The sequence below is a fragment of the Amphiprion ocellaris genome, chromosome 4, assembly GCF_022539595.1.
Source record: "Amphiprion ocellaris isolate individual 3 ecotype Okinawa chromosome 4, ASM2253959v1, whole genome shotgun sequence".
Taxonomy (NCBI): Eukaryota; Metazoa; Chordata; class Actinopteri; family Pomacentridae; genus Amphiprion; species Amphiprion ocellaris.
Genome location: NC_072769.1, coordinates 29,583,742 through 29,608,040, shown reverse-complemented (window position 1 = coordinate 29,608,040; position 24,299 = coordinate 29,583,742). Strand labels below are relative to the sequence as shown.

Here is a 24,299-nt window from a genome sequence, read left to right as displayed (position 1 = left end):
CGTGAAATTGCTACAATATTAGAAGTGGCAGAATCAACAGTTTGGTACACCCTGAGAAAGAAAGAAAGCACTTGTGAACTCGGAAACGCAAAAGACCTGGCCGTCCACGGAAGACAACAATGGTGGATGATCACAGAATCATTTCCATGGTGAAGAGAAACCTCTTCACAACAGCCAACCAAGTTAAAAACACTTTCCAGGAGGTGGGCGTGTCATTGTCCAAGTTTACCGTAAAGAAAAGACTGCATGAGAGTAAATCCAGAGGCTTCATTTCATGGTGCAAGCCACTCATAAGCCTCAAGAAAAGAAAGACTAGATTGGACTTTGCTTAAATAAATAAATAAAAAGCCAACACAGTCCTGGAAGAACATTCTTTGGACAGGTGAAACCAAGATCCACCTCTACCAGAATGAAGGCAAGAAAAAAGTATGGAGAAGGCGTGGTACAGCTCATGATACAAAGCATACCACATCATCAGTAAAACATGGCGGAGGTGGTGTGATGGCTTGGGCATGCATGGCTGCCAGTGGCACTGGGTCACTGGTGTTTATTGATGATGTGACAGAGGACAGAACCAACCGGAATAAATTCTTAGGTGTTCAGGGAAATACTGTTGTCTCAAATCCAGCCAAATTGATCAGGTGGTGTTTCATAATACAGATGGACAATGGCCCAAAACATACAGCCAAAGCAACCCAGGACTTTATTAAAGCAAAGAAGTGGAATATTCTTGAATGGCCAAGTCAGTTACCTGATCTCAACCCAACTGAGCATGCATCTCACCTGTTAAAGACTAAACTTCCGAAAGAAAGGCCCACAAACAAACAGCAACTGAAAACCTCTGCAGTAAAGACCTGGCAGAGCATTAAAAAGGGGGAAACCCAGCGTCTGGTGATGTCCATGAGTTCAGGACTTCAGGCAGTCATTGCCAGCAAAGGGGTTTTCAACCAACATTCAACATTTTATTGTCAGTTACTTAATTTGTCCAATTATTTTTGAGCTCTTGAAATGAAGGGATTTTTTTTTAATGCTTTAGTTCTTCACATATTTATGCAATCTTTTTGTTCAACCCACTGAATTAAAGCTGAAATTAAAGCAGATTGGGTGAGAAGAAGCTGTAATGATGTGTCAGGCTCAGACTTATTGATTTTTCTGGGGGTTTTTTTTGTAATCCAGAACTAATAAAGTATGAGTTTTGTACTTTAAGACTTTAAGAATGCTAAGACTCACTTCTTGCCATCTTTCTGATCATATTCATGTCTAGAATTACACTGCCCCCTACAGGCAAAGCCACAAAATCCATGCAGTTAATTTTCTTCCAGTCAAACTTTATTCATTATCTCAAAAATTAACAGATTCTGACCAAATGACAGTTACACCCCACCGCCCTCATCCTCCCTCTCCCACCCCAACCAAACTAATCAACTCCCCCTAAATGTAGACTAATTGGAATATCTTTCAACTCAGTAAATAGTCAGTGGCCTTTTCATCTTTCTGTGAAAGTCAGTCAAAACTGAGAGCAGATGAATTAAATACAGAAAAATAATTGGGGTCCATAGTTTTCACAGTGCATTACACAGCTCGGTGGTAAGACAATGAGCTTCTGAAATTACAATCCTGCCTTATCTTTCAAAGTTTAACTGAAGGTCGTGGCAGACCCTTTGTAGATATGCTCATTCATTTTCACTTCTGAGAAAGACAGTCTTCTTAAATGCTATGCTGCTGTTTAAAATAACTTGTCACACACTTCAACTGATAGAATATAATTTAGAAAAAAAAATCAAACACACTTCTGAAAGACATTTCCTAGCTTACAAACTAGGTCATCATTCACATCTGATTCAACATATGTTAATAAATTAATCAACTATTAGTTCTGTAGCTTCCCGCCCTGTTGCCCCGGTCCTTCCCTTAAAAAAAAAAAAAATCCAAAATTTCTCCTCACACAGTGTTCAAACCCAATTTCCAGCATCGCATTCACCATCACTTTCCTGAGCTAATGGAGAAACTGACATAAAGTCAATCTTACATCACACTTAACAGCTTATAAAACACCATCAGAAGTGGAGTGCATTAGAGTAACTCGTTGGTGATTTCCATTTAAGCAGCAGACTGACAACAATATAAAACCAGTATTAGCTTGTCAGCATCTTTGGCTGTCTTTTAGTCATCATTAGCTTTTACAGAATCCCATTTGTGATGGCACTGAACAGGTCAGTTTAGTTTAATATCAAACACATGGGGAGCCCATACTTTTAGAAATTTGAAATATCCTTAAGCCAATACTGGTAGTTCTGGTCAAATTCCAGCCACATTCTGATGAAAATCCACTTTGCGTTGTCTGAAGTGACCCCAGCACTGATAGGAGAGACACATGGTTGTCTGCAATGTCTGCTAGTCCTAAACAACATTAGGACTGAGATCACAAGCTTCTAAGTACTTTCAAAAACACAAGAAAAAGATTTTAGTTGACCTTGATAAATTATAAAGGTATAAAAATGGCTCATACTTTACTACAAATATTAAAAGTTTTCTTAGACAATGACTTGTTTGTTGTGTTGAGAGAAAATGGAAAACTTCAGCTATCAGTCCTTTGAACCTGAATGGCTGATGAGGTGGTGGTAATGCATGCTGAGTGGTTTGTGTTGGGCTTCACCTGAGCCCAAATCACATCTTTGTAAACTAAATGATTCACCAGCACACAGGATGCACAGGTGTTCACACTGAAGAAGTGCAGCCCAGTGCTCTCCGAGGCTGGGATCGCGCATGCCGGCGTTCAATTTAACATACAAAGACGTGATCTGAGGCTGGGCTCATGTGCGCCTGGCTTTCTGTCTCTTGGCCTGACGTTTGGCTTCATCCAGAGCAGCGCTGTCACCGCTGGCCTGGGCCATGCTCCTCACTCCCTGGATGCGATTTGCCAACTGTAACAGGAGGGGAATCACCTGCGAAACAGGACAGCAAAAAGGTATTAAAGCAATGCTTCCTGCATCAAAAATTTGAAATATTAAAACCACCCATGCAAATGATAGCGGGATTAACAGGAACGAATACACGAGTGAGAAAAATGAAAAAAAAGTAGAAGTAGGGCGTTCTTCTCAATGTCAGTCTAAATTTTAGAATTGGCCCTGACAAGGCCAAATTCCAGGGAGGTTTATTCCAACTGAACAGATTCAGAAATGCAATAGTTGAGCAAGAAAAAGCTGTTTGAATGTATTGTTTGGGTCAGGTGGGGCATGTTCTGTACCTTCTCGTGGTTGTACGCTGCTAGCAGGAGCAGGAGAGTGAGGGGCAGAGCTATGTAGGAGCCTTGTGCAACATCCTGGTCAGGCACTTTACGCTGTGGGAAAGCACATTATACAAACACAATCTGAGAGGAGACTATTTTAGGAGGCGAGTCACAGTTGTGTCACTGTCAGAAAAAGTGAGAAAAGAACGGTTTAAAATAAAAAGAATTAAAAATGTGTCTTACTGTGGGGTTGAAGGTGAGCGTGACATGCTTGTGGTATCCATTGGAGGTGAAGGAGACCTGAGGCAGAGTGAAATCGTACTGGGAGCGGGACAGCGTGGAGTACAGCATGAGCACATAACTCTGGAGAAGGAAGAGGAAGAGAAATTTGACTATAGATTCAAAAGCATCAAGTCCTGATTCACAGTTATTGTAGGGCTGACTTAATATTTAGAGAACTATACATGTTAAGGACAAAACATCAGCTCAGACTAAAAATTAAACTACTAGAGGATACCTCGCCATCTCTGTCCAGAGGAGGGAAGTGGAAGAAAAGAGACTGTCCCAGAGAGACACTGTTGATAGGGTTGTCCAGATTGTCACTTTTATAAAGTTTCACCTGAACAAATAATGGGAAAACGCAGTTATTAGTAGAAGTGAACTTCTGAAGTACCTGCTGTGGTAATATTGTAACGAATGAAGTAAGTAAAGTCATACCGATAGTGTTGGGAGGTGTTCAGGAGATGTGATGATGTTTCCACTGAGATCAAACTGATTAATCTGCCTGAACGCGATGATGTTGACCCCTTCAATGTCACTGCTGCCGACCTGAGAGGAACACAGAACTTTATGTACAGATACAACCTTGGCACTCATAAAGTAAAACGTGAACTGGGGATAAAGCTTTTGTACAAGTCGCACGGTGCGATATTAAGACAGAATTAAGTGGAATTAAGGCATTTCCAGCCTTGCAAGAGAGATTAGGAGGGCTGCACTTTTCAGACAAGCTAAAATTATGAAGTGAGAGGGTTTAAACTTTAGCTATGGGATTACTGCTGCTTTTGTTCCGCGTATAGAAAAGGAGCCATGTGATGAGGCTTCTGATAAGTCATAATCACAGGGTTCCCACAGTCATTTCAAAAATTCAATTAAAAAAAGTTTTCCATACCCTCCTTTCTAGTTTTGAGAACAGCGCTACGGCAGTGCAAACGCACAAACGAACAAAGTATGACATTGAAAACGTGTTCAAACATTCTCAACCTTGGAAACTTAGTTGAGCAAAACACTCACAGCAAGGATTACTTCATAGCTACTCTGCAGCTTTTGAGAACACAGCAGGCAAAGTCAACACTGAACTCTGTCAGCTTTGAAGCAAACATGCTTAAAGTGCTATGATAAAAAAAAAAAAAAAATGCAAATTCAACTCACAGAGATTTGATATCAAATTTCCATGTTATTTTAACTTCTGGACAGAATACTAAAGTCAAAATGCTGTTGCTTTGTTTGCATAACAGCCAATAAGCCTCTTGTGTAGTTAGAAAGTAGAACATTTGTTATGTTCTACTCATGTGAAATCTGAAGGGTTTCTTTTTTTTCCTGCTTATTTGTCTGAGATTCAACCCTAATAACTCCTCTGACTTCATAGCCGCTGACTGTCTAACACCTTATAACATCTGGATGGTGGCAAACCTATAACAAGTTGTGACATGTTTTTTCCTTACCTCTATAGCTCTGTGCTGTGGCAGAGCCCTCTCTATGTGGTCGTTGCCTTCAGCTCGCAGCTGAATCAGATACTTGCAACCCGGCTGTAAGGAAACATTTCAGGAATTAATTTGTATTGAGTGTACAGTAAAACAGTCAAAGGCTGCATCTGCAAGGGTTTGCTCAAAACAAATGCTTGTTTTGAGGATAAGCTATGTGAGGATATTTTGCAGTCATCCACAAATTATTATTATAAGAGCTATAACGTAAGTAGTCGCTGTTGGACTTTGGAGGTGCTTTGATTTGCAAATGCTTCCCCTCGACTGTGTCCAAACACAGCGAGAAGCTCTTAATTCTCCAGACATCCTGTGTTATGTCCACCCACTGTGCTTGGCACATCGTAGTAATATTCACTAGCATGGTGCTACTGTCTAATCTGTGATCAGCTTCAATTCCCTGTGAAAAGCGCAAAGTAACAGCCAGTCTTTCAGAAATATCCACAGGAGTCCCCATGTGTGTTTTTTAGTGTTCTATGTTGTAGCAATAATGGAACCACTGTTCACATTTAAAGTGTGGGTTGGTCATTGCATGGGGATACAGAAACCTTTAGACATGGTGCAAGTATAGCAGTGGAAAGATTCAATGTTTGCTGTGTATTATCATTTACAGTCCATTATGCCTGCACAAATGCTGCTTACACATCCACGTATTGCAAGGTCAAGTCACCAGGTTTCCTAGTGATCTAAAACAGGCCCTGGAGAGAGTGATCAGTTTAAAAGCCTCAATTCTAATTTTAACAGCTCATAGTGTCCTCACCAGCAGACCCCTGAGTCTGAACCGGCCCTCCTCATCAGTGACCGTGTCCTCACTGTAGAGGCTACAGTCTCCCTGACCCACCGCCTCCACGGCCACGTCCCGCTCTGCATCCCCACTCAGAGACTGCACCGCTCCATAGCAGCTGAGGACAAAAGCACAAGAGCACAACAATGTACAAAAACTAACTTTAGGGCCTAACCTTTTCTAACAGCAGAATCAATCAAGTGTATATTGACTAACTTACGCACTCTAAGATGGGTATTTTTATGACTGTATGCCAAACAGGACACTACAGTAGAAGGTGCACTCATATACCTGTATGCAGTCTTAATTCCAGTTATATCAATGCTGAGGTTTTGACCCTCCTCCACTGTGATCATCTGAGATGCCGGTTCAAAGCGGAATTCCTTCATCATGGGCTTGAAGTAGTACTGACCAGGACTCTGAGGACAGCAGAGCAGTGATTACATTAAATGTAAAGTAGAAAACATACACATTAGTTAAAGGAAAATAGAGATCAAAGCATTCATACAATAATCTTTTTCTTTACAGAATAGCACAGAAAATAGATCTTGCAGGAATTAACATGAATAAAGGACTTGCTGGTTTCTTACCAGATTATTGAAGGTGAGGAGGCCAGTGTCCTGAGTCAGAAGGTTGGAACGAAACTGTCCTCCGCTCAGAGACAGAAGAACACCAGAAAGGGCTTGACCATCCTCCGATTTGATCTACAGCACAAACAGAAATTAAAATTTTTCAAAATAAAAGATCCCATACAATAAATGTCTGATCTGATTAAGGATCTCGAGTATAATAGCGAAATAGCTCAGTCGTTGCTAAGACTGTGAGCACCAAATAGCGAAATTGTGGGTATAATCATGCTGACAGCTAAGTTTAGAGTCTCTAATGTGCTCTATTTCTTGAGACAATGTAGTATTGAAGGATAAACAAGGGCAGAAAACTCTGTAAATGCTGTGCAGAAGATTTCAAAGCAATTTATCACAGTCTGAAATGGAAACTAATACTGTGCCTGGATCTCATGGTCACTGTAGGTAATTGCAGACCCTTTTAGCAAAGGCAGTACAAAGGCAATGCACTGACAGCACACAGCAAAGCATGAAACTGATTCAACTGTGCCTGAGCGATCTTTTCTTTTGATTTCATTTTGCGTAAACATACAGTCATCACTAACAAGGGCTTTTCATCATGTCATTTCACATTTACTTTAAACCACCATAATCAGTGAGATGTGTGCTATAATTGTAAGGTACTCGGGATAAAAGTGTCAACTAAACAGCGGAAATACAAAAGGGAGCTGGTGATTACCGGGATGTAGTATTTATGCAAGTGAGGAGGACGGTCACGTGTACCTTGAAGGTGACACCAGCCAGAGCAAATGCCTTGAAATCTCCCTGGGTTCCCTCCACAGGACTCAGGACGAAACCTTCTTTGCTGGCACTGATGTCGTACTGCCGGTCGCTATGGAGTGGACCCACACTGAGGGGAAAAGAGGAGAAATGAAGTGGAGCACTGAGTTTCTTATGAATATATATTCTGTCATTCACACATAGGTTACTTTTACATTAATATTCCTCATGGCGTCATTCAGACACGCCCATGAAAAAAAAAGGGAGAGTCACAGTATTTCTGCCGTATTTGTCATATATGCCAAACCAGGCAGTCCATCAGGTGACATGATGCATAATAATGCACAAATAAACTAAAGACTAAATTTAAACCTGCTTCTAAACTGAGTGTGACAGCTTGTCTGTCAGAAGTGAAGAAAATAGCACTTCATGACTTGTCAGATGCTAACTGACCTGGAGATAATTAAACCCCTTGACGTCTGTTGTCACAAATTTGCAACATACCACTTTCATTCAGACTGCAGCCAAGATAGCGTATCCATTCCCCCAGTGCCGGCTTGTGCTTATTCAATACGTATCTCGGAACCTTTCTGCGAGCGCTGATTTCTCGTAGGACCGGTCGGATCTGTTATTATTATTATATATCTGTTCTATGTGTAATAGAAAAATTAACAATCTCCACTTATTTTAGCATCAGCTGGAAAGCAAAAACACACAAAGTTTTTTTTTAAATTTAATATTAAATAAATTCAGGCATCAAGGGGTTAATATTAAATAGAGTGTGTAAGTGTGTGCAACTTCTCATTTTGGAGATTCTCATATGGGTGCTGCTGCTGTCTGATGCTGTAGGTAATAAATGTAATAAGTTTAGAGGAAAGACTCCTACAAACAGCTAAAGGTATGTTGCTTGTGCATAACTATCTGTTTATGAGGCTTCATGCAGTTTAGACATATGTCGTGCTGACAGTGACAGGGAAATGGTACTAGATTTGATCTAGTACGATTGCCTTTAAGACGAGGGTGATGGAAAGTGAGCAAGGTGCTCATTCAGACATGAAGCTGACAAATTCAGTTGCCGTTAGATTAAGGGGTTTAAGTATAGTTATTGGGTACACTTCACTAAAGTGAATTTGAGCAATGGCCAAAATTAGTTCTTAACCTCTGCTATGACATTAGCAAGATCACTGATTTATGAAAATAAATCAGTTTTTATGAAGAGACACGATAAAAAAAAAAACATCAGGATTGAAACATTTTAACCAATCCTTCCTATCGACAATTTTACAATTTTATTTAGCAAATGCTGTTATCCAAGGCGATGTACATCTGAGAGTGGATACAACACCAACAAGGATCCAGTCAGGAGAAAACAACCTGGATAAGTGCCATAAAATAAGTTCAAGTGTGATAATAGGACCTTGATGCCTACAGGCAGTATGGGAAATAATACGATTCTTCTGTTTTTTCTTTTTTGCAGTCTGTCAAGTGCAAATGTCTTCTGTGAGGAGCTGGGATTTTAGTCTTTTCTTAAAGACCGAGAGAGATTCTGCAGATCGAACAGAGTTTGGCAACTTGTTGTGGTGGTTGGGTCAGGCGCCTTTTGTTGGCCGAGCGTAGTGAGTGGCAGGGAGTGTAGACCTGAATGAGAGAGTTCAGGTAGGAGGGAACTGCTTTCATTGCACTTTTGTATTGAAGTGTCAAAATTTGGAATTTTATGCAGGCAGCAACTGGAAGCCAGTGAAGCGATCTGAAGAGCGGGGTGATGTGCTATTTTTAGCTGGCTGAAAACCAGACGTGCTGCTGCATTCTGGATCATCTGCAGAGGTTTGACTGTGCATGCAGGGAGGCCTGCCAGTAAGGAGCTGCAGTAGTCAATGTGTGATATTACCAGGAGAAGCTGTCCTGAATGTCCAGACAGGATCTTCCTGATGTTCTATAGGGCGAATCGACAAGGCAGAGCAACAGAGACCACATGAGCCTTGAAGTTATCACTCTTGCTATACTCAACCTGGGCTCAGATGCATTTTCTTCTTACTTTTTAACAAGTATATTAGCCCAAAATATTACTAAGACTGACAGTCCATAGCCACACTTGAGGATTTGGCAGGCTGTTCTTCAGCAACAGTGATTTGAGCTTAATGCTTGACAACACACCAAAACAGACTTTTTTTTCACCACTGACATTCTGAGTGGTCACAGTGGGAAAGCAGGGGTGCATTAATGATGGGTGTATGCTGCTTAATGGATGTCCAGCTTTTGTGCATGCTGGTTCGCTGTCATGGCTTACTGGGACATTTAATGGAACTAAGCCATCATTAATTCCCCCTGTGCATTCCCTGCTGTGACAAGTCAACATTACTGTGTTGAAAAAAGGGTTGCAGACAATGCTAGCCTGCTGATGTTAAGGGAGTGTGCTGTTTACCACGTTAGCACATTAATATGTTCATATTTTCTTATGACCGCTGAACACAAAAGGCACAAATTGAAAATCTGACCTGAGGAAAGCGTTAGGTGAAAAGTGAGTGGAACGTGTTGTGAAACATAAATGCGTGAACCAAATTTTATACTAATCCATCCAAAAAAAAGGAGAAGAGTACAAGTCAAGGGAACACCAAAGCCATTAAGATTTCTTCTCTGGGCTTGATGAACATCTTTTCCAAATTTCACGGCAATCCATCCAACAGTTGTAGAGTTATTTAAGTCTGGAAAAAGTCTGGCTGCAGCTGCTGACCAGCCACGATTATCATGCCCAGAGCCATGTAGCTGGGCTTTCTTTGCTCAGTGGTGTTAAATAGCAAATTACTGGCAGAGTTTTAACGAGAATCCACACATCACTTCTGGTCTTATATTTCTTCTGGCCTTTTCAATGTATTTATGGACGAGCCTGTTAGTATAATGACCAGCAAAGACCAGAACATTTACAGCAGAACCTAAAGGCAGCATTACATAATTTTTGTGCACCCTAATTTTACCTCTGGGTTCTCATACCTGTATGCTCCCATCTCATTAGTGGCCACAGTAATGAGTGGTGTCGCAGCTCCTCTCTCAGTGATGGATATCTCCACACCCTGCAGCTCTGGCGAAACCTTGCCCTCTAAGAAGAGACCTGCACGCCCAATGATGTCCACCAGCCGACCAGGGCACGACTCTGTCAACAATAATAGTGTAGTTCATATTAGGTCAGCCCTTGTGCAATGTATCTGACTACTTTATTGTTTCAGGGAAATTTTCTTACATTGAGCAATGGATAAAAGGTAAAAGAAGCAGCTATGACAAAAACAAGGATGCAAACATACAAGTTTGTCAATTGTTTCAGAAGGCTCTTACCTCCAGTGATGGTTGCCTCCACTTCAGGAGGGTAAAACAACAGTTCCTTGGACGAGGGAGTCACTGTGATTTTCTCACCAGCCCTATACAACATCACAGTAAAAATTAACTCACTGCATGACTGTATTGGTTCAGGACTTCATGAGATGACAGGGATTAAGTACTGTGACGTTTAAATTCACATTAATTTTCTACTCATCTCACATAGTCAGCACTGTGTCAACACTTGTGAACGGTTTGGTTGCAAAAGAGGAAAAAAAACACTCTCTCTTGTTTGTATTTCCTTAAACAAATCATATTCGCCTATGACCAGTATGCAGTGAAGGCATGGGTAAGAATTAACAATAAATAGCTAAATCATCAAAATAACCTGCTGTATAGCAAAACTCTCAGTTTTCAGCATGTAGGTTTCTGTTCGGAGTTTGCTTCAGTTTTCCATAGTGAGAGGGATTTGCAAATAGAAACACAGAGACAGTGGAAGGAGAGGATATTGTGAGGTCTGGCTTATACCTGCAGTCTGCATGCCATTAGATTAATGTTCTTTATAAGCAGTTCAAAGTGAAAGATGCTTGAGGGACTTCCAAAATTTCACAGGGACAAAAGGCTTTGATCAAAACTACATTTAGTCCTGCATACATAAAGATGCCAATAATGAAGTTCCCAAAGCTGTGTACATCCAAACATCCAATCATAATATTCTACTGCATTACATGTGCAGTTACATAAGAGTGAAAGTTAAAGCTTAGATTCATAAGAAAACACAGCAGAGTTTCAGCATTCAGGAACATTGTGTCATTAAAACAAAATTCTGACATACAAATTTAGTGAGGAACATGATTCTGAAACCAGCATCTCATCCAACTCTGCAACGCTGTACAAAACTGAGCCATGACTGAACTGGAATTTTTCAGTCCTCTCTTTGCAATATTGTAATAAGAAAACGGTATGAATTAAAATGCAGTGAAACCGACCTGGCCCAATAGGAGAACTCATAGTGGAAGGGGCCTGTCAGTTCATCAGCCTTCTCTTGGATAGGTGGGCTGTCATCTTTGGCACCTCCTTCCTCTTCGGCTGCACGACGCTCTCGTTCCTGACGCCGCAGTTGGATCTCTTGCAGTTGCTGCTCCTGCCTCTGTTCCTCCAGGCTGCGCAGAGGACCGAGAACCAGCGCTGGCTCGCTCTCGATGGATGATCTGACCAGAGAGAAGATGACTTAAAAAAGCAACATACAAACTGGACATGAACAAAAAGATGTTCTGCAGCTAAAATTAGCCTCTGAAATGAGTTCAGTCATGCTGAGTCTTACTTACTTGATTGTGACTGTGACATCCAGAATCTTGTCAGTGGTGATGAGTCCTGTCATGTGATGCCGCACCGCAGTGAGGGTCAGGATACTGGGGGCTGAGCTGTTCCAAACAGGTTAACAACAGTCATTAAAATAAACTGTATACGTGGAAACATTGTTTTAAACCAGAAATGAATTGAAAAAGCTTCTCATTACTTACGTATCGTAGGTGTAAAAGTCCTGCTCGAATTGATGGCAGGAGCGAGGGGTGACTTTGTAAACACCTGGACAAGCCATTTTTAGTTGATTAATTACTTTGTTCTAGTTTTATATTTAGGTAAGTCTGACACAGACCTCTTGGCTCATAAGACTGTACCCTAACTATACACGAGGGAACAGTTGGTACACTGATATTTTCTCAATATGCTAATTGATACTATGTTTAGCAAATGAGAGGTCAAGAGAAACTCACCGGGCTTGGAGAGGCAGAAACGGTTGACTCCCTTAGAGAGGTTGTACACGCCGACGTTCTCAGGTTTGCTCCCATCTTGGAAGAATTCCTGCATAGCAGCACAAATTAAATCGGAAATCTGTGATCACAAATGCCTAGTAACAGATAGAGTGACACACATTGCTTGGGGTGTGCGTTGCTGGTTACTAACCAAAGTGATGGCATGTGAGAGGGAGCAGCGCAGGATGTAGCCAATCTGTCTGAACTCCACCCCCAGAACATCGGAGTCCAGAACCTCCACTTCCATGGACTTATGTTTCCAGCACCACTCCTCATGAGAAATGCTCACTGTTAGAGCAAAGGCAGAAGAGAGTCACTTATAATTAGTAAACTGACTTAAACTAAAGGTAACAGAAACACACAGACATGAATGTTTGCTGAAAAAGTTTACATTTGTTACACTAGCTGAGGTGAAAAGACCTCAGAAGCTGTGATCAGATAGTCCAATCTCTCCAAAGAGGGATGTTTTAATTATCTAATCTTTAAACAAATGCTTAAGAAAGTAAACTTCCTGTATTACCTCGGCCCGGCAACACTATAAGCTGAGTAAACATGCCTCAAAGATGCTGTGTGTGCAGATAGCTCACAGCCACACTAACAAATTGCATGTATTGAACACGGAGTGAGATGGATGCAGGACCAGAGGGTGCAGAAACACTGGCTGAATAATGGTGCTTCTCCTGAAAGCTGGTACTATATGCCAGTTATGATCGAAAGCTGGTAATTACTCATTGATTTCCCTACAATCATTAGAGAATAATTAGTGTAACTTTTGAAAGGAAGTGTAAACAGAATCAAGGAATTAGTTCATACAGTTCTTGGCTGAGTTGTTCCAGTGGAAACTTGAATGCTGACTTCGCATTGATGCTCTTCTGAGATGTTGACTTACACATCTAATGATACTGACACAACAAATTAAGGAGGAAGTATATATTAACTAATAAACAACCTTTGTATTTCCCAGGTAAAACGTTGTCAAAAGAGAAGCTGAGGACGTCACTGCTGCCAGACAGAGCCACCGCCCTCCTGTCTCCCTGCCGACTCACTGGTTGCAGGGTTACTGAGAAGTCGTCACAGGAAGCTAGAGGTCAACAAGAGGAAGCAAGGTCAGCTCATGTGGAAAAAATAAAGTAACAACTACAAAAACACATGATATATTTATGGGTTGAGATTGAGAAAACACGTGACCGAAGGAGGCTGTATAGTGTAAATCACTAAGTCTTCACCTAGACAGTAGACTTTTCCAGAAACAGAGGCCATGAATTGAGTAAAAAGCAGGTCTGTCAGGGGTTGGTCCACAAGGGAGACCTCTAGGGCCTGAGGCTGCAGAGCCAGGCCTGCTTTCACCTCAGCTTCAGGGAGAGATACCTAAACAAATGGAGGTAAAACCAAAGTTATCTTGTGGAAAAGAAAGTCATCCTCGCACTTTTAATGCCTAGGGGTAAACAGAAATCTGTAAAAGACAGAAAAAACTTTTTAAATGAGTAGGATCTAGAAATACAGCCCTCCTTCCTTCAGCTCTCTCTTCAGTGTCCTAACTTCCTTCTACCACCCAAACATGAGTGCCTCATACATGCAGGCAACACAAGCTTCATCTCATCAACAACATGAAAATGAAATATCCACAGCAGGCGCCCTGAGCTTTTGGCTCCACCTAGCAGAAGACTGAACTATGAGCAGCAATCATAGTCACTCATTGTAAATCTACCTACACAAGCTAACCAACCACTACAACGCATTAGGATATTACAGGAAAATAAAGGTAGCAAGCTCTCTATGTAGTGGTTATTGGACGTAATACTAGTTCTATAAATACACACTACTGATCCTGATAATGTTACTTTTAATGCATTTATTGTGGGAGTGTCTTTCTTTCTCTCTTTTTGTAAGTGTCTTCTTTTTCTGGGCTGTTTTGTAGTGCAGGCAGCTGTTAAAAAGGCTGGAATTGCAATTTTTCTTTCAAGATTTTCTGCTATTGAATCAGGCTTTCTATCATCTGAAAGGATGTTCCCGTACATTTGCATTTGTAGAAGAGTCAATAGGAACAACGACATCTTTCTGTAATGGCCTGCATTTGGCCAAATCCCCAATACATCATCGAGTATTTCTACAATCTGAAAACGCAGCCAAGAGAAAGTGTAGAAGTGTAGTTTTCTTCTCAGTCCACTTGAATTACAATATGCTGAAAGGTTAGTATGAAGCAAAATAGTGCCTACCCCAGCTTTAATAATGCTGAAGTATTCTGGGCCATTTCTGGAAACTCAAAACGTTTTCTTTGATGCTATTTTGTTATGGTAACAATAGCAGAAATCACAAGTTGCATCAAGAGTTGAAGGTAAGCTTTTTCTCCATCCAGTCAGGGCAGGAGACTTAGGGTCAGTGTTGGGCAAGTTACTTTTAAAAAGTAATTAGTTACAGTTAGTAGTCGCTTCTCCCAAAAAGAACTGAGTTAGTAACTGAATTACTCCACTATAAAAGCAACTAGTTACCAGGGACAGTAACTATTGTGTTACTTTTTCTCTTCTTTTTTTTTTTTAGTTTAAATATGTCTAAAAATTTTGTGTTATTTTTTTTTCAAAGCAGGTTTCACAAGCCAGTTGCATAGTGTTACATATTCTAATTCTTCAAATCCCCTTTTGAGCTCGGCATTCATTTTAGCTACTCTGCATCAATGCATTTAGAAAATGTCTTTCTGCAAGGCTGACCGGCACCTGCTCTCCCCGGTATGTTGCCAATGAGGGCTCTGAAAGAGTCTGAGTCAACTGCTGATAACGGGAGCATGTTCTCAACAACATACCTGCCTATCATTCCATTCCATTCAGTCTGTGTCACAAGTTTTTGTGAAGCTGGAGCAGAAAAATCCAGCTTTATCGGCTTGGACGATGTGGCTCAGTGTCCGTTGCTAGCAGAGCTCACGTTAGCCACACCTGTCCTGCTATCATCATCAACTGTGTCAGCAACGGTGTTTTTGGCCACTAGTTTTGTAGAAGCAAAAGTTGAGAGATGCTGTTGTTGAGAGATGCTTCATTAGACTGGAAATGTTTACAACGGACGTGGACAAACACTTCGCCTCAGCACATAATGTGCACTTCACATGTACGTTCTTGCCTTTTACCTCAAGGAGAATAAAGTAGTGTCTGTACTTCCACTTTGAAAACGCCAGTTTTCCCTCCAGACTCGCCACTGCTGCAGCTTACTTGCTTTGGGTGTATGGGGCTTCTGAGTGCATGTTTGGTCTGTGTGTAAACTGAACACTGCCTCTGACTGGCTTACTGTGAAAAGCTCACTCTACCATCGCTAATCATTATCACTTATGCGGTTGTCTCGTCCCTCCCTCCTCCCTCACCAAAGAAAAAAATAAACAGCCTTGCAGCTCCTGTGGCTGCAAGACAAGTCAGATGACAACAGCTTCAATGAGTAGCTGTAGTTTATAACACACCCCATTTAATTGTTGGTAACGGCGTTGTAACGACGGAAACAGTAATTGTTAGATTACACGTTACTGAAAAAATAACGCCGTTAGTAACGCTGTTTATTTTAATGCCGTTATTCCCATCACTGCTAAGGGTTAATAAAATTTGGCTTTTTGAGATATTGTTGATTCAAATTAGGGAATTTTCAACTTTTCAACTGTAATGGAGCAAAAAAAGAAAACACTGTTGATTAGTCATCATTCCAGCTGTTCATCTTGAAGAAAACCTGGCTCAAATTCATAAACCAAAACTGGGAATTTTTTTTTATAAATTACATGACTTTGTTTTAAAATTCTGAATATCTTTCGGATTTTCCTTTTCAATGATTTTAGAACTCATGTAGATATAGGTATGAATATATCCTGATAAACTGAATGCTCCTGAGGTCTTACATGGACGCTATAGTCTCCAGGTTTGGCCTGAAAGCAAAAGGCCCCCTGAGGGTCGGAGTCGATGGTCCGACTCGAAGCCTTGTCTTGGCCCTGCTGTGTCAGGGTGACCTTGTAGCGACCCTGCTGCTTCATGCCCTCAGGCAGGCGGCTGATGGAGATCTGGCCGCAGACACTGAACCTGTGTTTGAGCAGAATCAGAAAATCAGACGGCCTGTCAGCAATGTGACACCATGCAAGACCAAACTTATAAAACTAAAGCAAGATTTCTGTAATTAATCCCACAAAATATAATGTACCCTGCTGTGATGATGTCTGGAAGTTGAGGCGTGTTGGGTGCAATTTTCACTGTGATTGGCTCAAAGAACATGAGGTCCTTGTTAACGCGGATGGTGTAGGTACCAGCTGTCATGTTCTCCAACCGGAAAGAACCATCCTCCTTGCTGACAACTGTGAGGACAGATCAGTCAAGCAAGATACAGAGTGAAAGTGTGCCTGTTTTCCAGAGAACTACTGAATGCACATATCATCGCCACAGAAAACATGGAGTCTTCTGGTTAGTTACCTTTGATCTGGTTGTTGAGGGAAACTGTAGCATCAGGTACACCCTCCCCACCAGCGCTGTTGAGAACTCTGCCCGTCACAGAGAAGCCCATCACACGGAACATGGGCTACAAATAGAGCAACGAAAAAAATATTCATATGCCCACAATAATGACATATTTCACAAAACACATTGCAAACTGGAGAGAGAATGTAACTCTTCACCTCTAGTTTTAAGCTGTTGTGTTCCACTTTGAAATTCATCCTAGAGGGAGCAACATCAAAAGTGATTCGTTCTCCCCTGTAGAAAGGCACCTGAAAGTGAAGGATTTCGCAAAAACAAAGATTCACAAATAACCATATTTACATGAAAGACTCTCAACACACTGTGCAGATTGAAGTTGTAATTTCATAACCCTATTCTTGATACTATGTTTGGTTGGTATCATATTGTAGTTTTTAGTGGTACAGCTAGAGTCTGCTTGTCCTGTGCTGGATGTAAATTGCCTGGTCAAGAATGGGATGATTTGGAGAAAAAGACAATCTGCAGCTAGGGTTAGAACATGCTGCAATAAAGTCTTTCAACATCTTAATGTGGTGTTTCTGTGTAAAAAGTTCAATCTTTTGACAATCTATTCTAGCTACCAGACATATATAGATAAGGGCTGGCTTTTACAATTTTACAGTTTCATTTAGCAGATGCTTTAATCCAAAGCAAACACAATACAACACAAGCAAGGAAGGCTTTTATTGTGAAAAAGCCACAAAGGTTAGTGCTGACTACTACTCATTAAAAACGAGTCTACAAAACAAGATGGAAATTTTTGGGCATTTATTGGACTGCAGTTCATTTTTAAATATCAAACGGAGCAACAGAATAACAGAGCTGTAGAAAATTGTTAGATGAAAAGCTGCATATGTCAGCACCCCCTCAGCATGATTACAGCCTTTCTGCGTTCCGCTGCAGAAAATGACTCATGCTATGTGCAGCATAAAATCAAAACTGTTCACAGCACTGAGAAAAATGTCCAATTATTGACCAGCTTCTTTATTACAATCACGTAGCTGCACTGTAAACAGAAATGAGTGCTCCGCTGTATTTCTGACAAAGCCTCTGCTCAAGAGTGGTTAATTGTGGTGTTAAAACACACTTGCTGGTACCACACTGGCCAGAGATCTCAAATCAACCATGACTGAAATTTTAGGGACAGCTGCTGTAAGTGACATAGGAAATAGTGCGCTGGCCTCTTCAGGTTTTGGCAAAAAGCTTACCACAGTGTACTCGCCGCTGGCCAGTGACGGAAAGCTGAATGTGCCGTCCTCCCTGGACAGAGCGCTGCACAGATAGACCAGGGAGCTGTCCCCAGAATCTGCACCCTCCACTGGGGATGGATTACAGCCACTGATGTCCTGGAATTTACAACAAATGTAAACAAGAGCGATTGAACAACGTAACTTGGTTTTTTTGATCACAATTAAGTGCAGGAATGCATTCCAGTGCACCTAAGATAGCCCCATTTCCCCATGTTGGGAGTGTGGAAACAACACGGATGCTACAAAGAAGCAATGTTTTGTTTTATTGCCTGGTGTTTACACAACAAACTGACAGCTGTTTCCGGTGTTTGTGTGACAACACAAGAGAACAAAGAGGAAGAGAAATAGATAAGGCTGAGTGCTAGTAAATAACTTTTCAAATTAAGTCCAGTCATTCTACGTACACCAAAATCATAACCTAATGCCATACTACAAATTGACATGTAATATGTGAATTTGCTCCACTGATCAAATGTTTGTTTTAATTAAATGAACAATGAATTTCACCTGTCATGTTTCTGCTCATATAACGGCAGCCAAAAATTTCCAAGTCTTTCTGAGTTGTACTTTTGAATTGACGGAACATTCAAGCGAATTTCTCAATTTGGGAACAAATTTTTCCAACATTTTTCCGCCAGACATGTGCAATTCCTCCATGCATCACTTCTTCCCACTATAATGTAAAATAAAGGGCCTGTTCAATAAACTACTACAACAAAATCAGTCCATCTTTAAGACATAAAAAATACCCTTTGGCATTCTCTGACTTCTCTAGAGAAAAACAGCTAACTTGGTTTGTGTTGAAACACACAAAATTCTATGATATTCCAGAAATTTCAAGAGAGAAATCTGTAGTTAAAGCCATATACTGACCCTCTTCTTAATGTAGGATAGATGAGGCACGCACTAAGAACCCTTGATCTAGTTCATCTCCCTACTGCTTCTAAAAATGTAAAATAATGTTCATTTACCTCTCTCTTGACTGTGGCGGAGTACAGTAAGAAGGTGACCTCCTTCATGGGCTCTCCATCACTGCGGACCTCCCCCGAGACATCGTAGCCTCCAACCACCAGATGGTCGGCGGCTGGGGCATTGGAATTGGAGACGTGCACTGAGGTAGTACTCTACGGGAAGACGGCAAAGGTCGCAGTGTAAGTTGCATTGAGCGACGGAAAAATGGCCCTGTCAGGAGTAGTGTGATTACTGCTGGAGATCATTAGTTAGAACCCTGCTAACCTGACAAGGAACCTTTTCAGCTGAGCAAGTAGGTGAATAATGAAGTTTTGCACCCTCAAGTGATACAGACTTAAAAAGACCTAAGAGATCAGACACACTCCATGGTACTAATGATACTACTTCGAAGGGGAAACTGTGACAACATGTTACTCAGCATCTTAATACTTTGTTATGGGGGCAAAAAGTGATGTCGCACAGGTGTAGTCTGACATTAATTACAAACCTGCTGATCTGTCCCACCTCTGTTCCGAAAGCCTTCAATTTATGCTCTGACCTAAATGGGTATCTATCACAATGGACTGTTCATTTTTGACAGTGTCAGTGCATGTGATTTAGCTTTAATGGATGACAAAGTAAAGAAAATAATTATGTAAAGTGTCTTAGTGAGTGTTGGGCCACCTCTACTGAGCCTTGGCATTGTTGTTGCATTTCTCTGGAACTCTGGAGGGATAGTCACCTTTCAGGATACTTCTTTTGGCATTCATTAGTCTCTAAATCTATTTTTAACATCCATTTTTGAAATTTGCTTGTAAAGCACCTCGAATTGCATTTGATTTGGTTGAAAAGTGATATATGAAAAAAGTTTGATTGACTGATAAGTGGGATTTCCTGAATAAACAACTCACGTAAGAAGCAAAAGAAAATTTGTCATGTGATGCAGTTCTTCTTTTGAGACAGTTTCAATAGTCATGATCTGTATCTTGGACTTTAAAAATGCATGGTCAATAAACATTATTATATCATTATTCTAAAATATGAGTTTTCAGTTTGCTAGTTTTCCTGACTACCATCCACAGAAGGAACATCTTTCATTCCCGCAAAACAAATACTCCATGGGTGCCACATTCATGCTTATATACAGTATGTGCTGTCTATGGCCCAGTGACAATGCAAACCTACCTGCTCCAGAGTCCAAGAGGAATGGGAGGCTGTGATGTCATAATATCCAGGTAGCACTTTGAAGAAGGTATACCTGTGTTAGCAAGGACAAAAAGAGGGGAGAATGTCTTGATGCAGCAAACCATTTCAAACATATACTAGAAACAACTGTGTGAAACTCTACTGAATATAAAGGTGTGAGCTACTTACTTTCCTCCAGGCTGTGTCACGACACTCTGCAGTTTCTCCTCTGTTCCTGCTCGACTCAGTTTGACTTCTACTCCTGCTGGGCCCAGGAGATGGCCCTTACTCAGAACCTAAAAAATACACAGTACATTTATATTTGTGTTATCTTTAAAAAAAAAAAAAAGATGCCAACATTTCCATACACTATACAAACAAACAGCAATGCCTGATTTCTAAGTTTCAGAGGTTCCCTGAACTACTTCTCTGTGAGTTGCCATTCCATTGGGAAAATTGTTAAAATCAAAGTTAAAAAATTGTGAAATTACAATGAAATTGCTGCATTCTACATGTCTCGTTTAAATTCACCAAAAGTAAACAGTTTGCTCTTTCCACTTTCTGACTGACCAAAAATCAAAAATGTGTGTATGTTGTGACTGAACTGCAGGAGTGTAACTGGGTCAATATATAATTGCAGGACTTTTTGTAACATAGTTGACATTTTTGCTGATTTCAGGCCTAAAATCAACATGGCTGCCTATAACCAAACACCACATGGCATTTTTACAGAGAGATTCTTCTAAATATTATATATACAACTGAGTAAAATTGAAATTGAAAGTTATTTATAAAGATATTGTAGTAAACCTGTTGGCGTGATAAATCCACACTTGACTCACACACTGCTTTATATTAAATAACTCAGAAAGCCTTGGAGTTTTGCCAGTGTTTTCTTCAGGAGGAAATGACATCATGTGGAGCAGGTCATGTGATCTGGAATTAACACACTTCATTGACAGGTGTTTTTGTAATGGGTAACTTAGTTGAAAGTGATTTCTTGGACAGATACAATTTGTTATTTTCCATATAAAATGTGATATATTGCCAAAAAAGAAATATCTGTCATGATTATCCCAACTAAAAATAACGTAATCAAAACAATTTTTGAATAAGCTCATTTTATTGTTGTTTAGTTAGAAGGTTTTTGTTATTAAAGTCGGACAGTTATTTAGTTGACATTTTAGTTATATTCAGTCATTTTGTATTAATAAGTGATTGTTTCCATAATAATAATTACAGAATTTGTAAAGACATGATCATAATGAACGTAAAAAATATTAGTTTTTTAATTTTTAATAAAAATGTATGCAAGATATATCCCACAGATTTCAAAAGTCCCTCAATGATATACTGACACATCTGCAGAGTAGAGAGGAGAAAAGAATGGAATTTATTTAAAATGTAAATAGTAAAACAGCTTTAATATGTAGAGCCACCATTTTTTTTTTGGTAAAACAAATAATCAAGTTTTCTTTTTTTCATTTCTGGCATTATAGCATTGTTACACTGCACATTGGACATGTTTCAGTTCTCTCTACATCTAGCCATGGAAGTGCGGTTTTCATGGAGGTTTATATTCTATTATAATTACTTTATATTGCAGTGTGAAACTAGCATTAAGAGAGTAAAAATGTTCAGGACGGTTTGGGGGTAAGACACTGTACGTCACTTCTCAATGCACCATGTTGCACGGTCAAGAGAAATTCTGAAAGTTTCCAAGGTTTATGTGCATCAACACACATGCAAAGATCACTGAAATTATAAGGCACCTGCATATCTAAGCACTGTTTAATTCTCACACTCCGAGCATCTCAGCAAAATAACTTTTTTTTCCTGCATGCCTTTAAAATCTAAACAACAAAACTTAAAAAATTCTCACCGTTCCTGAGACTGAGAAACCTGTAAAGACAAAATTGATGTCTTGTTCTTTGGTACAGATGTCACTGACTCCATCCACATGCAGGTCAACACTGGTAGGCTCTGGTGTGCAAAACAAATAAAACTTAGTATGAATCCTTTGGACTTCAACAGCTGGAAAAATGATAATTTTTTGAATTGTGAAGAAGCATCTGTGAGTGTCTTACCAAAGCTCCACCCGAGAGGAGGCTCGATCTTCAAAACAAAGTCACCCTGTGTGAAAGAGACAAGTGTACAAATTAAAGCCACCTCCAGTCAAATACTTAGTTGAAAATTCTCAAATGAGTGGTTCTCATACCTTGTCATAGAGAGGGATCATGAAGTAACCATTGATTGGAGCACAATCCGTCTGATATTTCAAGGAACCTTGTTTGGTGTACAGTTTAATCTGTGCATGCAAAAGGACATACACTTGTCAATATGTCGTAATTACTAAACCTGATATTAATATTTTATTGCAGCATATTTGCTGTATGGCCAGCAGGTTTCTGGTGTTTGGCATACTAAATTGCACTGCTTTGTATTCTTCAGTCACTCAGTTTTCTCTTTTGCAATTATGTTTCCACCTCTTTTTTAGCCTTCATGACTTTGCCCTAGCTATCTTGGTCATATGGCTGGCCACACATGTTTATGAATATCACTTCCAATATGACTTTCTTTTTGCAATATTGCATGTTATTAACTTCACCATCTCTCCTGTAGATTGTGCTTTGTTCTCTCTGTCCTCTCTGCAGGTGTTTCTTACTCTGGCGCTCCACAGGTCTGATCTGCAGCTACTGACCCCACCAGTCTGTCCAGTGTTTCTGTTCTATTGTTTGTTTACAGTTTTCTCTCCCATTTATCCTCTCCCCTACTGGTCAAGGCAGATGGCAGCCCTACCTGACCCTTGTTCTGCTGGAGATCTCCTGCTGATAAAAGGGAGTTTTTCCTCTCCACTGTTACAAATATGCTTCTTCATAGGAAATCTTTGAATCTTGTTGGGTTTTCCTTGTAGAATTTTCTTGGATTGGAAGTTTTTTATTGTTTTTTAAACTAGTCAAATAAATTTCTATAATTAATAACACTGTGAGGGCCTTTACCTTGCCATTTAATTTAGTGAGGTAAATGTATATATTATATGGTGCTACCATAAGATTTAAATTACTCAAGTTAATTCATAGATCCTTGTAGGGTCTTAACCTTAATATTTAAACTTGTTAGGTATATTAACAATGCTAATCTTATCTCTGTACCGTAACTACTATGTCTGAATGGCTGCTGTTTTAAATACACTACATAAAAACGATGACCTGACTCGACTAAATTAAACGACAAACTAGCTGAGCAAGTATCTTAACTGTCATCAGTAAACAGACCAGTCTACCTGGGATTTACTTAATTTCACTAATTTAATAAACCAAATGGCTAATCCCATGGAGTCTGTGAATGAGAAGGGATTAGGACTAGTGGAAAGCGCTTGGCTTCTTCCTCATCAAGGGTGACAGGTTGTAGGATTAGCAGTGAATGCCATGTGTGATGCATTAATGGAAGGATAATATAACAAGAGTTTTCAGTTAACCGAGCCTGCATACACAAAATATCCAAATTAGCAACATAGCAGGTGGCTAACTTACCGTCAAACTACATAAAATGCACTAAATAGTGTTTGTTAGCGTCAGAGAGGTAATTTTGAGTTGAAACAGGCTGTTTTTGTGGTCGTTTCATTCAAACTGTCACAGAACAAACCAGTGCCGCCCAACCTTGAGGTTACTAAGATAAACCAGCTAGCCGTTAGCTAGCTGCTAGCTAACTAGCTAGCCGCGACGTTTCCACTCTCACCTCGATCAGGGAGTAGTTGATTTCAACGTCGGATTTCACAAATCCACCGCATGCCACCACTATGTCATCAGAGGACACGGTCAAGACTTGCGAATATATGATACAAAACAAAAACCAAAGGGATCCTACGTCTGCCCGGATCGTAATTCTCAACATTTTGACGGGCTGACTGATCTGTCGCTGAGACGAGCAACAGCACGCTGCCTCCGGTTCCGTACCAGCTGAGCGTCTGTCAGTGACGGGCCGAGGAGGACTGCCAGCAGCGGCCTCTGGAGGCCCGGAGGAGGTGTAACTTCACCACATTTACAAGTGAGGTGAGAGAATACTAAATACATCAAGTACTCAGGTCCTTTATTTAAGCAAAAATACCAATGCAGCAATATGAAAATACTCTCTTACAAGTAAAATTCCTTCATAAAAAGTCCTATATAAATGAAAGTACAGTGTCAATAAAAAGTATTCACCCCTTT

General features: G+C 40.3%; 1 protein-coding gene across 1 annotated transcript; it reads right to left on the bottom strand.

The window, feature by feature from the left end:
* Positions 1-680: 680 nt before the first annotated feature.
* Positions 681-24,049, bottom strand: nomo (nodal modulator). The gene is made up of 31 exons (XM_023273192.3): positions 23,830-24,049; positions 22,310-22,399; positions 22,179-22,224; positions 21,974-22,074; positions 20,281-20,387; positions 20,092-20,164; positions 18,927-19,079; positions 17,914-18,051; positions 16,867-16,956; positions 16,664-16,769; positions 16,398-16,548; positions 16,102-16,279; positions 13,463-13,604; positions 13,186-13,317; positions 12,388-12,524; positions 12,198-12,285; positions 11,946-12,009; positions 11,751-11,846; positions 11,412-11,633; positions 10,441-10,523; positions 10,102-10,261; positions 7,117-7,243; positions 6,361-6,474; positions 6,062-6,189; positions 5,747-5,888; positions 4,951-5,034; positions 3,947-4,057; positions 3,747-3,848; positions 3,473-3,592; positions 3,248-3,340; positions 681-2,945 (listed from the first exon to the last, which is right to left on the bottom strand). Exons 1-31 carry the CDS (start codon positions 23,983-23,985, stop codon positions 2,814-2,816), a joined length of 3,666 nt encoding a protein of 1,221 aa, XP_023128960.2. The 5' UTR covers positions 23,986-24,049; the 3' UTR covers positions 681-2,813.
* Between the last annotated feature and the right edge of the window lie 250 nt (positions 24,050-24,299).